The sequence below is a fragment of the Porites lutea genome, chromosome 3, assembly GCF_958299795.1.
Source record: "Porites lutea chromosome 3, jaPorLute2.1, whole genome shotgun sequence".
NCBI lineage: Eukaryota > Metazoa > Cnidaria > Anthozoa > Scleractinia > Poritidae > Porites > Porites lutea.
Window position 1 is genome coordinate 37,620,301 of NC_133203.1, and position 14,413 is coordinate 37,634,713.

General features: G+C 37.7%; 1 protein-coding gene and 1 pseudogene across 1 annotated transcript in view; both read right to left on the minus strand.

Annotated features, from left to right (window-relative positions):
* Positions 1-217, minus strand: part of LOC140932246 (zinc finger MYM-type protein 1-like) — a 3,733-nt gene extending 3,516 nt beyond the window's left edge. The window contains exon 1 of the mRNA XM_073381872.1: positions 213-217. Within this exon, the coding sequence (XP_073237973.1) occupies positions 213-217 (5 nt within the window). The remainder of the gene's footprint in view (positions 1-212) is intronic.
* Positions 218-3,075: 2,858 nt separating this feature from the next.
* On the minus strand, positions 3,076-8,863 carry LOC140932247 (uncharacterized; annotated as a pseudogene).
* Positions 8,864-14,413: the final 5,550 nt, after the last annotated feature.

Sequence of the window (14,413 nt, forward strand, 5' to 3'; positions counted from 1 at the left end):
CTAAGTCCTTCCTTTTCTTGTTTTACCATTTGTTTTATTTTATCGAAAGACATATTCTGTAATTGTTTATCTAACTGATTTGACATGGCTTCTTATAATAAGTTTATATTATTTCTTTAATTCAATTTTATATTTTCTGCTTCTAAAATTATTATCTAATCATAGAGTAGTGTAGTATAGTGTAGTATAGGAAATGCTGACATCTCACTCACCTCATTTTTTTTCTACATCTTCGAGCAATGGAAGCGATTCTTGTGAACGAATGGAGCAATGCGAGTGAGTTGAGTGAAATGAGTGAGCGAAACGAATGAGTTTTGCGAAATGAGTGAACAAGAGAGCGACGTTGTGAGATGAGGTAGAAAAAAAGTGAGGTGAGTGAGATGGCAGCATTTCCTATACTACTTTTATATTGCTATGGCCACAAATAGAAGAAAGATTGATTGCCGAGAGAGCTTCACGTAAAGCTTGAAAATCGCCATTTGCGTAGTGGTAGACAAATTTGCGCGGCTGTGAGGACGCATTAAGAAAAGAATTGTACTCAAACAGGACTACACAATGATCCGTAAAAACACCGGCTTTATCAGGTGACAACACCTCGGTCACTCGGGTGTGTTTTGAGGCACTTGTTATCACTAGATCGAGAATATTGCTACCGCGAGTCGGCTAGTCTCCCTCGCAGCCATTTTTTGGATGTCACGCAACGCTCCCCCAAAAGAACGGCTGCTGACATCCGAACTACATTCCTTTCTCCGAATTGGCCAATCACAGCTCGGGTTCCATTTTTAGGAACCTTTTCATGCCAGACTCATTGTTTGAGACTCGTCAAATCAGATATCGTTTTTTATCGCGATCCTCATGTGGAAAAGTATCACAAGCAACACAAGACAAATGGCGGCGCTTGAAGAAGCTTTTCGCAAAGCGTCGTCAAAGTTCAAAATTTCCGAGCTTAATGCTTACCAGAAGCTTGCAATTGCTCAACACTTTAACTGTACTACTTGGCACCACGAAGTCCCCCATCTTTTCTGCGATAACTGTACTGCAGATTGCAAATGTGGTTTGCCTGATTGTGGAGCTTTTGCATCTTATCCTAGTTCTCAAGAGAAAGAAAACAATGGTGCATCAATAATTATTAAGAAAAGGCAGGTGGATGCAGAGCAGGTGGATGCTGTTGAGGGTCTCCTGATTCAATACTACAAGACCATTCTTATCAAACTGTTGAACTCAACAGCTCATGGTGATGTGAGGACACTCTCAAATTTAAAATTTATGCTAGGCTTCACCGACCACCAAATCACTCACGTTTTGGACAATTTGGATGTAATTTTCAGTTTACCAGATGTTTATGGATTTGTGGGGATATGGGATGTGTCATGCACGGGAGATTCTGAAAGTTATCAGCAACGTTTTTAATGATGTGGCTACTGGGAAGCAGGTATCTGAGCCTTCTCCTTAAGAGGAGAATGAGTATGATTTTGACGATGAGCTTCTTGATGAGTGGAATGAATTTCTCCAAGATGATGACTTATTTGACATGATTCTAGACAATTTGTCTCTTTCCCAAATAGAAGATTCTTTATTAGAGCAAGAACCTGTTTGTAATTCCCAAGAAACTGAACTTCCTTTAGCTGTGCTAGCAACTGTTGAGGCCATGAATTTGGATGATCTCGTATAAATAAACTGTGACTGAACATTGTGTACCATGGATCATTCTAGCTCATGTTGATGTAATGAATATGAGACAAAGGTGAATTAAGTGCTGGAAAATATTATATATTTTGCTTTCAAAGGAGAGAAGTAAGTAAATTCAGAAGAATACTGTAAGAGGTACCATAAAAAATAAAGCTAAAGAAATGGCATTACAGTGGCCACACAATAATAGGTAACTGTTCAAATGAAACAAAATGTGGAACTATATGTCATGTGGCCATTCAAATGTAACGTCTTCAATTTTTTGTTTAACAACTTTCCCTTGGATCAAAAAGTGTTATTATAAATTGATATTTTTTAAATTGAATTTTACGAGGTATAAAGGTTCGATATTTGAGATAAAACTAATAAACAATGTCCACCTAAATAAAAATGCCATTGCCTATGATAATTTCAAGTGTTATAAGATATTATTATTTACCTTAGTTATTCAGTCAGTGCCCAATTGCAAGGTTAATTACTGGTAAAATATAGTTTGAAAAAGGTGTCTAAACTGTGTACATATCATCATAACGTATCATCTGTGTTGTGAGAGACATTAAATCAAAATCTTAACAACACCATTGCTTATTTCAAGTGTGTTATCATATACTATTTTACCTTGGTTATTAATTCAATCAGTGCCCAATTGCAATTTTAATTAATGGTAAAATATAGTTTGAAAACTGAACTGTCATTTTTGCAGACCATCATCACAAATATCCCACTCAAAGCTGTCACTAAGGTTTCAAGTTTCCAGGTGTATGCAGTCATTAGGTGGGGGACTGAACAGCCAGGGAGTTCTTTTGGTCTCATTCTCCTTTTGTGTCCTGCAAAAAATAGCCGACGGTCATGCTCATAGTAACAGGGGAAATACCTGGCGCTTAGTGACAGCCCTGACAACTACAGTCTTTCTGTGTTATGAGGGACATTAAATTAAAATCTCATCCCTCTGTGACCAACTTTTTAGCAACAAGACAAAACCATTTAAACTCATTTTTGGAACAGCCTTGGAAAAAAATGTCATTTTTTATCCTATCAGAAGGGTAAACGAACTGAGGGTTCAACAATTTAAATTCTATTGTACAAACCTAACAAAAACATCGTCATTAACAATAATTAGGAAGAGCTTGTGGCTATCCCCGAAGGAGAAAATGAGACTTGAGTACTTATGCGTTGTTTCATTTTTTTTTCCCCTAAGGATTATGGTGTTTTGTTGTAAAAAGGAGGAAGGAAGCCCTGAGACAAAGGTGCTGCCAAAAATCAACCATCTTGAGTTCAAAAGTGACAAAAAATTGAGAGTATGGATTCTTGCCTTCTTTAAAAGAGGTCAGGCAATCAAAAATGTAACCTGTCCTTAAGCTAAAAAATACAAAAAAATGGCTCTTTTCTTTGTACTTATTAACTAAAATCAGTTGAAGTACAAAATGTTTCTTGTCAAATTTAAGGTAAGTTAATGTTCATCTTGCCCTAATTCCCCAAGTGATGTTTTTCTTGTGCTTTTTTATCCATTGGTGCAAGCTCGACACATCCAAATTGGCAAGTCTGTCTCTCTGGAAGCCGTTGAATATTTTGTAGCTGCATGCCTCGACTTCACTGAATATTTTGAATTCAAATGCTCTTTTGATGAGCTCATTTAAATCCCTTTCTAGACTTCCATGGGGATGTTTGCCTGATGGCAACTGCCGTTTGATGCTATCGTCAAGGTTTCCCAGTATTAATGCTGTTGGACCTCGTGCATAAGATATTCTCTAAACAGCATTCTTAGTGTCATTAGGCTGCGTGCATACGGATGCAACAACTGCCAACATTGTTGCACCAACAATGTTGGGAGTTGTTGCATGTGTGTTGGCAGTGGTGTGCAAACGGGTGCAACAACTCCCAACAATGTTAGGACCTGCAGTGCATCGTGGGAAGGATACAACCCATAAGTCTTTGTAAACCATAAACGTGCGCGGCCCCAACAATGTTGGAAGAGCTGTGCAAATGGATCCAACATCGTTGCGCTACGCTTCGGCGATCACAGAACAAAAGAAATGTTGGGAGTTGTTGGCTAAAAAGTTTGACCGGTTTCAAACTTTGCGCAACAACATTCAACAACATGCAACAGGGTGTGCAAACGGACGCAACGAGTAACATCCAACAATGTTGGGAGTTGTTGGCCACATTGTTGCGTCCGTTTGCACGGGGCTTTAGGCCCAAGTTTTGTAATGCCTTGCTTTATGGCATTGTTGTCATGTTCTGTGTCTTCATCAAGTGGGATATTAGCACCTTTTTTACCACTGTTGTTGACAGAGCGGTTCCAAACAAACCGCTCACTGTCTCTTTGCGATAACAGTCCACGCACTAGGAAAAACGGATACAAACATTCTAGTGCATACTTTGTGCTGTGTGATCCATCGGCCTTACAATATAGCGTGATGTACTTGTATTGCCGCATAATCTGTGCACCATCCCCTTCTTTAATTACATCAAGAAAATTGAAAAATAAAAAGCAATCTGTCCGAAGTGCACAGTTATAGTTGGACACATCATCACCTGCTTTGGTCTCTTCTGGAGGGGCTGTCGTCCAGGTGAAGATTGGGTCAGTAACAAAGAATCATCAAACTGAACAGGTGGATCATGGGACAGTTCATGGTTGCCTCTTGTTTTGCCATTGTACTTGAAGGACTTGTTGCATCCTGGGAATCTGCAGGGAAATCTACCCTCGGCGGTAAGTTCTTGCTGCTGCAAAATATCTTTCTCCTCTTCAGTCAAAACTCCATCCACTAGTTTTTGCAATTCTTCACCCGACTGGAAAATGAAAGAATCAACCACCTTTTCAGAGATTGTATGGAGGAACTCAATTTTCTCGGCTTTTCTCATTTTCTCCATGTCTTTTAGTAGAGGGTAGTGTGCTGGGGCACTTGATTTGTCAGCAAATCCCAACACTGTCATTGCAGCTGTGATCAGTCGTGAATGGAAAATGTTATGGAGAAAGTCCCTGTTTGCTCGGTAAGAAGAATGAGGATCACCTGTTACGTTCCTCCTGTTGAGAAGTGTGCGGTCTGAGAAAAGGGTGCAGAGATCGGAATCTGACTTGCCACTGAAGAGTCTGGAGTATATTAGCTGTTGAAAAAAATAATTTGTGATGAGCACTTGTTGGTTTGATAGGTGTCAGGTAAAGATAGGGGGAAATTCCAATAATAATTTATAAGTTAATATAGCAAAGATCAGAATGCCTTTCATTATTATCACTGCTATTAAGAATCTTCTCATCTTTTAATGCCTGAGTTAAAACAATCTGGGGAGGTAGGAACCCCAGTCAGAATAAACTTGCCTAAAAAAAGACACTCATTTGACAAAGTTAATTTAAGCTAATAATTTATTGCCCTAACTAGCTATTAATATTTGTGGTACTTACACTGAGAACTTTCACGGCTGCTTGCCAGTCACCCAACTGAAGGTTAATGCCTTCCAAACGATCCTGTGGAGTAAGACCATTTGCCACAGAGGAAATGACATTAACTGCCCTTTCGACTGTTAGTTGGTCACCGGAGAATAGCTGACCATCAACACCACCATCACCAGTTTTTGGAAGGTAGGAAAAAAATTGCTGCATGATGGACACCATGTCCTCATTGTTATTCTCATTTTTGAACATGATGCCAAGTGGAACCTGAAAAGTAAACATCATTGAGCTTTCAAAGATAATTAAAACTTCATGTTGTTATTTTAAGACTTGAAAACCTTACTAGGGCAGTAAACAAACCACATCACAAACAGAATGGTGTAGTTACTAAAACAATAATATTTTGAGTACCTGCGGCCACATATCAACCATCAAGCCCTTATGAAAGAATCCCAAACCTGTTATCTAACAGTAATATTTATTACCTATTCATTCATTCATGTATAAATTTAATTTACATATTTTTTTCTTGGACGTAATTTCTGAAAAATTGATGATTATAAACTAATCCTACTTTTAGCCAAAGTTATTCTCCCCTAGTGTTGTGGGGTGTTCATCTAGTACATAATTGTAAGGAAAGCAAAAGAATGCATGCTTTCTAATATACAGTCAAACCTGTGTATAAGGGCCCTGTATGTAGCTTTCACCCTGTGTATTACGGACACAGAACAAATTCCCCAAAATTTAATTTGGCCTTATATTTTCTGTACCTTTATAAAGCGGCCACCCTGTATATAACGGTCACCTGGCCATAAATAGATGTTAATGTTCATGGTATAGGTCAGTAGTCACGTTATTAAGGCGTACTAGATAATACTTTTACACATTAAAAAAAAATACCTTCTTAGACTTCTGAGCCATTTCATTTGTGTATTTGTTGGGGATATGAAGGATGCATGCATCCTTCAGAGGAGCCAAAACATCAAAGTAGTCAACCAGGATCCGTGATGTGAGAGTATAATATGGTTGGATCGTTGTCGCTGTTGGTCATCGAGAGTAGGAGGAAATTTGAGGTTTGAAACTTCCTCGAGGTTTGCCTGCGGTCCTTTCGATTTGAGATGAGCCCCAGACACACGGTTCTCAATCATCTGGTGATTTACCCAGTGGTAATCCCGGTTTTGTGATTCCATTGACCTATTTTCCTTTGCAACTGAATATCCAAATCGTCAAATGAAATAACAAAACGAGGATTACTGGACTTCTCCAACTCAAATGCTTGTTTCTTCAGTACAGACGATTCTTCACTGCAGTTACATGTTGATCCAGAAGAAAGGTGAGAAGAATGCACATTACTTGAACTATTGATCTCTTTTTTAAGCAGGTGCAGATCTTCATTTTCCTTTTTAATCCTCTCTCTCGTCTCTTTTGGATAGCTGTCATGGTTTTCACCCAGTGTATTGCCGTGCTTTTGGACAACGAGAATTTAATAATAATAATAATACTATTATAATAATATTAATAATAATAAAGTATGCCTTAATTTTAATGCCTCCCAAAATCAACTAATTCGTGATAACTTCCGCGAGAACATTAGGTAAGTGGTAAATTTTATCGATGGTCATGCCGGGCTAGCGTGGGAATGAAATCGGCACATTAGTCCGCCCGCAGTGATAACTTTATTCAGCGGCATTTCACGAAAAAATATTGTTTTCTTCTAAGATGGCGGAACTTATCGTGAGAGTTCACGAAACTGTTGCTTCTTACATTGCAAATGTGGAAGATAAAAATCTAGCGACCGACATTGGCAATGAAGTTTTACAACTTTCAAGAGCCGTCGTCAAACATCACAGGTTTCCCGAACAACAACGCTACAAATACTATTTGGCGCAGCCATCGAGAATGTTAGCTAGAGACGTTTACAGGTGAAATAAAAGTATTTGCAGGTTGATGAAACGTTCTCCGTCACTTCAGCATCCCTGGGAAATAAAACTTTAAAAAAACCTTCCACTGGAGCTGTTTTATACATTGAAGTCGGCTGTTATTGCCTTTGGCTGGCGACAAGTGTCAAAAAGTACCCGTTTTTGTAGTTCAATAAAGACACTTTAGTTCAAGAACGACAACAAAGTTCAAAAACAACTACATGAGTTCAGAAAATGACACAAGCATTACTAAAACCCAGTGCCTCCTTGCTTCACTGTCTATACTGATAAATTATATTCTACAACGCTCAGTCATTGCTATGGTTTATTGCAGATGGCTTTTTGCAGATAGATTAACAAATTCTTATTTAGTTATTGGTTATTGGTCCAAGAATAGACGTTTGTATATAGGTTGATAGGTTCGCATCTAGTTTCGGGTTATTATTTAGTTATTGACTCCAGAAGGGAAATTTGTATTTAAATTATTTTGTTAATGCACGTGAAGTTTTAAAGTTGTAAAAAAAAGGGGGTGTGTATTTTTTTGCTAGTGGGGGAGGGGGGCGGGATTAGTTTGTGCTGTAGTTTATGGTGTAGTTTAGGGAGTTGGTGTGGAAAACATTATATTATTAGGTCTAAGAGATGTTGAATACTCGATATGGGATTATAGTGATAACAATGTCTACATTTATAGAGATGTTAACGTGTAATTCGGGGTTATATAGATGTTACCATGTAATTCAGGGTTATATTGTCTATATTTATTTATTTTCTATACCTGGATTTTTGTATATCTATAAATCTCTTTTTAATTTAATTTTATCGGCCAGGTTTCAAAATGAAGTGCTTCCTAGAGCGAGAAGGCTCTGTGGATGGTGAGGACTGAAGCTAGTGCCTGGTGGTGAAGAATGTTTGCTGTGTAAGGTGGAGGGGGTGCCTATCAATTGGAAGCCTGTACAGAACCAGTATGGGTGATAGATTTCACAAGGATAGTGGTGTAATCTAGGAAAGCGGTGGATGGAGGCATAGGTGTGGATACGGTGAAAAAGAAAAAGATTCTTCAGGATGCGAGAAATATGTTTTTTTGCTACATATTCAGTACAGGTTCGTCTTAGGACACAACTATTAAGGACCTCGTATACCATTATTTTACAAATAAACACAATTTGTATTGGAAAACTCGTTTTGTACAATAAATTTTACCAAAGGTCATGCTGTTGTTTGAATTTCCTTTTATATTTTTCTATTTCTTGGTTTCTGCCAAAATGTGGCTGGCCAAGCGGCCTAGCTGCCCCGACATTAGCTGTAGTTGGGCAGCCACCCGCTTGGCTTCTACGGTGGCATTCCTAATTTCTTTGGCTTTTTGTATCAATTTTTCCTCCTTTTCCTTCAGCTCCTTTTCCTTCTTTTCGAATTCTTTTTTTCCTCTCTTCTATTTCTATTGCAGCCAGGCAACTGTGGACCTCAATCTCCTCCTCTGGGGACAGCTGCAAAAGCGATTAACCCACCCATATAGCTTTTCTATTATTTGTTAGCTTATTTCACAGGACTGCACGATAATGTGATACGATGAGCTCATCCTTTTAAACAAAAAGCATCTTAGTTCAACAAAATGTTGAAAGCCTTGTCTCATCAGGAGCTCAGAAGGCAATCAAGAAAACAGGTTAGGGAGGGGAGGGAAGAGAATATGCCGTAGGGGAATGGGGCAGGATTCGGTGAAAACCTGTTTCCACACGTTTCGACGCAATTATGGTACCATTTGGCTGAGCCCTACGTGTCTTTTGTTACTTAAAGATGCTCCTTGCTATATCTAAAAATCTCATACCTGGATTTTGGGCTGTTTGGCCTTTGGGCAGTTTGGAGTGTCCATGTCGTTGGTCTATAGCGGGAGAGGGTGAGTAAAATTTGGTCTAGTTCTTTACATTATTTACAAATTTAGTCTTAGCGTAAACACAGAAGGTTACGTGTTATGGAGGCTTACCTTTCTTCTGCTGTCTGGTGTACGTGAGGCTTGTATATGGGAGTTTTGATGGTCTGAGGAATCACTGTGGGTTACGCGATTGCATTGATTACGCCAAGTTTTTTTAAAAATTCAAAAAGTTGCATCTCGCTCCAGTACGTGTCGCGTGCTAAAAAATGCTAAGCGACTGAATATTTGTATACTTTAAAATACTCCTGTGCGCGAGCAGACGTTAAGTTTGTTTGTAAGTTTGTCCGTTATTGAAATTTACGTATGTAAAAGTTGCAGAGGATGCTAAGATAACAGAATGACAATTTACAAGTCTGGCATGAAAAGGTTATCAAATCTCGTTTTATTACTTCTTGCTTGAGGACTGATTTACAAAGAATTGACAAACTATATGGTAGATTAGCTAGGTGTAGCGTTGAGCTGTACAAATTGAGGAAGGAAGTAGATGTTGAATATATATCTGTTAGCGGTGTGGTGACATGTAAAGACGAAAAAACAAGACAGGATTTTACAGAGAAAGAGAAAGATATAGAGTTGGAGATAGCTACCCTAAAGAAATCTGTGGATGACATTGTTTCAAGCAGGACGAAACTAATTACCTCTGAATTATTACAGTGGAAAAATAAGAGAGGGAGAGACTATTTCACTAAACAAAAGGAGAGAAGGCACATTAGAGAAGGTCATGTGATAGTTGGAGAATTGAAACTCACCTTGAGTTGTTATTTAAACCTTGTAAAGGAAAGGGACGCTCTAGTATCAAATGACTTGCAGGTTCTAATTTATGAAGATAGAGTGAAGGATGAACATCTTGCATATGAAAAAGAAAGGCAGCGGGATAGAGAGAATTTGCATAATTTCACAACTAGAGTTGTATCTAGAGATGAGAAGCAGATTCTGAACAATGGTGGTGGATTTGTTTTGAAGGACAAAACGATATTAGACGATAAGAGGAAGCACCGCATAGTGAAACGTCAGACTGAACTGGCTGTATTAAGTTATGTTGAATACTTAGCTGGTTTAAAGGTGAAAGGCAGGAGAATGAGAGGGGGAGGTAGTAGGGTGAATGTTAGGAAAGAAATTATGCGCTACTTTTTTCATCCTAGGGTAGGCTATTTAGAGAGAAGGTTTATTAATAAGGCTTTAAAATTAGCTGATTTTTATAGTATCAAGTCTGTTAGAAGCAATGTATCTCTACAGGTTAGGAGGATGAGCAGTATAAAAAGTGGGTTAAAACTATTAGAAGATTTGAGTCAGGATAATGCTTACATTTTACGGGAAAGCGATAAAAATTTGGGTTGGTGTCTTAATACTTCTACTTGGTATAACCAGGAATATGATAGGCATTTAAAGTCTGGTTTTTATCAAAGGGTAGGAAGCATGGGGGATGTAGACAATATTAAACACTCTTGTCGGTTATCTTTACAGGCTATTTTAAAGAAACATATAGGGGTGTTATCTACCAACGAATATAAAAGTTTTAACTTGGGTAATGTTATAGAGGATTACATTTTACCTAGCCTGAATTTATCCCCTAAGGTACATAGATTGAAAGAAAGGGCTTGTATTGATTATGAAAACCTGTTAACAGGTAGGCCCATAATTACCGGGTATGGGTGGTGTACTATTGAGGCATCTAAATTTTTGCAGAGGAAGTTAAGGTCTATTATGGGCAGATTTAAGGATTAATTTGGTAAACAATTCTTTACCTTATTCCATTTTAGGGAATAGCTATGAATTAGTGGGTGTAGTAAAGAGGCCTAGTTTTAGTTCGTTGGATGGGTGTACCTTCTTAACTTTTGATTTCAAGGATTTATATAAAAATATACTCTTTAAAGATGCTAGTGCTACATTGAAAGAACTGGCTTTAATTCTAGGAATTGAGAAAGCAGAAGTGGATTTTGTATTAGATTTATACTCATTTTGCAACACTTGGAATTATTTTAATTTGGGAAATTGTTTACATAAACAGGTGAAGGGGGTTAGTATGGGTTGCTATTTTAGCAAAGAAATCAGTGATTTAGTTTTGTTATATTCTGAGTATAAATACTCTTTAGTGTGTGACACTAAAAAGGTAATCTTTTTGAAGAGGTATGCTGATGATGGGATTATTTTGTTTTCTATTAGGGATAGTGCAAGCATTTTATCTGAGTTAAGGAATATTATTTTTTTTTATCAAGTAATCTCGTTATTAATATTGTTTTAAATTACGTTACTTGTCAGTTTTTAGATTTAGTGTTGACTTTGGATGATATTACTTTGTCTTCTGGGTCTATACACTATTGGACATTTTTTAAGAAGTTTCATAAATTTGCTTATTTGAATCCTAAATCTAATCACCCTACGCATGTATTTAAGGGTTTATTAAGGACAGAGTGTATGCGTTATATTAGGAATTCTTCGTGCGCGGAGGATTATGACTTTACCTTAAGATTGTTTTATCAGCGCTTGTTAAGGGTTGGTTACATTAAGGGATTTTTGCGAAGGAACCTGATTAATTATAAAGAGGGGTTGCAATGTTTGGAATCAGAAAGATTGAGAAAGAATTTAAATGGCTTATTTGTTTATCCTATGACTTATGATAAGGTTGGTTATGTGTCTACATCTGTAGAGAGAATTCTAACGAAGGCAAAAGGGGGCTTGCCTCTGCCAGTTACTTTTTTTATTCCCAAGAGAGTGAATACTAAATTGAGGAATTTGTTTTGTACTAGGAAAATGCTACAAAGGAAAATGGTTCAATACTACAGTTAATTGACAATACAGCTGTAAATGTAACAATGTTGTACGCTTGTGACCACACGGTAATTAAGTAGTAATTTAATGTATATATACATACCCAGAACCTTTTTTTTTTTTTTTTTTTTGTATAATAATATGTAGCATAATAGTATTTACAGTAACAATAAACATATATGAAAGGAGGTGAAGGAATTAGTTATAACAGAGGAGAATCATTTTAAGAATCTCATATTGTCTTGGAGCAACAAGTTTCGACGTCAGTTGGTGGATACATCCAGGCCAGTAAAGGTGAAGTACTCTAAGAAACTAGAAATGTTTACTTTGTATCTTAGTTATGGCATAACTATTTTGGTGCAGAAAAAGTTTTCAGTTTGATTTCCCCATTTACCAGCCCTCCCTACAAACAAATAAGAAGCAGTCTGTAACTGTAAATAAACAAACTAGGTCATGATAATAAACTTTATTGTAACAATCCGTATAAATACTTTCAAGTTAATTCAACGGACTGGTTTGAAAAGTTACAGTTGTAATAGGAATGTTTATAACAGTTGTTAAAAAAGCTACAAGAAAACGAAATACATTAGGTTCCAGCACTCTAATAACATTGTATGTTGCGTTCAGTAATTAAAAAATCCAACAATTTTTCGATCTGAGTCAATTAGTATTTGTAGCATTGTTGTTTGGGAAAGATGATGTTTGACAGCTGCCCATGAAAGTTGTAACAATTGTCAATTTTAGTTGCTATATTTTTATCTTCTGCATTTGCAATGTAAGAAGCAACAGTTTCATGAAGTCTATGAAGATACACTAAGCATGTTGCAGGTTTCATCATCAAGTTCTCCTTTCTCTGCAGATCTAGAAACAGCCTCATAAAGGCTTGAGGAACAGTAAAAACATTTGGCTTTATTTTCATCTAGTTTAAAACCACAATAACAAAACTCAGGGAGATGAGCTTCTTTTGGTACGTACTTATCCTTACACTTGGCATACCGAAAATGAAACGGGTCAATTTTCCTAAGCCAGATAGAGCTGATGTACTCATGGCGCATGACTAAGCTCCACCGAGTTGAGAGTGTTGCATGACGTGCAAATGATGACAGAGTTACATGCTTGGCCTCGCGGCCTTGCATAGTGTTAATGCCAAGGCCAAATCCAAATTCTCGAAACAATGCTGCATTGTGGAATGGAATTGCATATCTCACAGTCCGCACTGTAGAGTCAACTGACTTCATAAGAAGGGAACAAGTGTTAAAGAATAATTGGCAGTGAACCTTAAGTTCTTGACAAATTGCTGCATTAGTTTCAACTCTACTGAATTTTGATGCTGCATCACGTAATTGCAGGGCAGCAAAAGCAACTGACATAAGCGAGCCGCAGGAATTTTTTTTCGTTATCAAATTCCTTGTATGAATTTTTTTTAGGACATGGCATGAATATTTTTTAGGTTTAATTGCCGTGCATGAATTTTTTCATTTAATTTTCCCTTGCGCTAATATATTTTTGGACTTCCGTACTTTTGTACGTCCCTAAGTCTAAGTGATTCAGGCCCCATGTCATTTCGTCTCCTTAGGGAATCAATAAGAAACATAAATTTGTCACAAAAGCACTTGGTTTCTTTACCTGTAAATCGATATTCAAATTTCTTTTTTCTCCCTTCCTTCAGCCATAGAATCAGGTAAAAGAGCTGATGGAAAGGCACTCTTGTTGAAAAAAAAAAAAAACTTTCTTTGAAACAATGACCGCACAGAAATACGCCAAACAACCGCAAACCGCATCGGATTTTTTCCCGAAAACCGAAACAGCGCGTACATATAGGCCACAATATGAAAGATGACGTCAGCAAGACTTGTGATATATTCTGATAACATTGTGCGTTAGTATTAAACATACCATCATAACGCTAACGATATATTGTACTACACAATTATACTCCACAAGTTACTACTAACCAAATGCCAAGTATGCTGGTCATGTACTTGAACGAGTATTGATATCTCCCTTGACTTTGAAAAACTCTGTCACTGATCCTGTACGTCTTACATTGGGTGACTGATTACTTTGGACGACCCTGTGCTAGTTGTGGAACGCGGAATAAATGTTTCTTCTGGAATTGTGACCTTCTTGTCTCGTAAAGAGTTCATGTTCAGTGGAGAAGACGATTGTTAAAACGTACAGCTCTTCTGAAATTCTCCCCTTCCTTTCCTTCTTCATAGAAGATTACCGCGCAATTAATTATTACGTCCTCTTCGCTTCCAGTTGCGACCTCGACGACCTCAGTTGCCATTGTCGCGCATTGAATCAAAACAACGAGAACACGAGGCTGTACAGCTGAACGAGCTAGTATCCGGCATGGAATTTCACGAAGTCGACACATCATTGGCCAAAACGGTTAATCGCATTAAGTATTAACTGGAAAAGGCCGTAATTGCAAACCACAGAGTTAAATTATAAGCTGATATAATGAACCCTGATGCGTTGTAAAACAAAACATGCTTGCAAAACAACCGGATGCCGACCGTTCTAAAGAGTGTTATCACCGCAGACACTTTTTTTTCACCGAAAACCGCGACTAAAAGGTTGTAATAACCGCAAACCGCTTAGTGTTTTGAAACCGCAATACCGCGAGTTAAAATAAAAATTACCGCAAAACCGCATCACCGCAAACCCATACGCGCCCCTCCGTAAACAGTAAGGCACGAGGTTCGCTCTCCGATT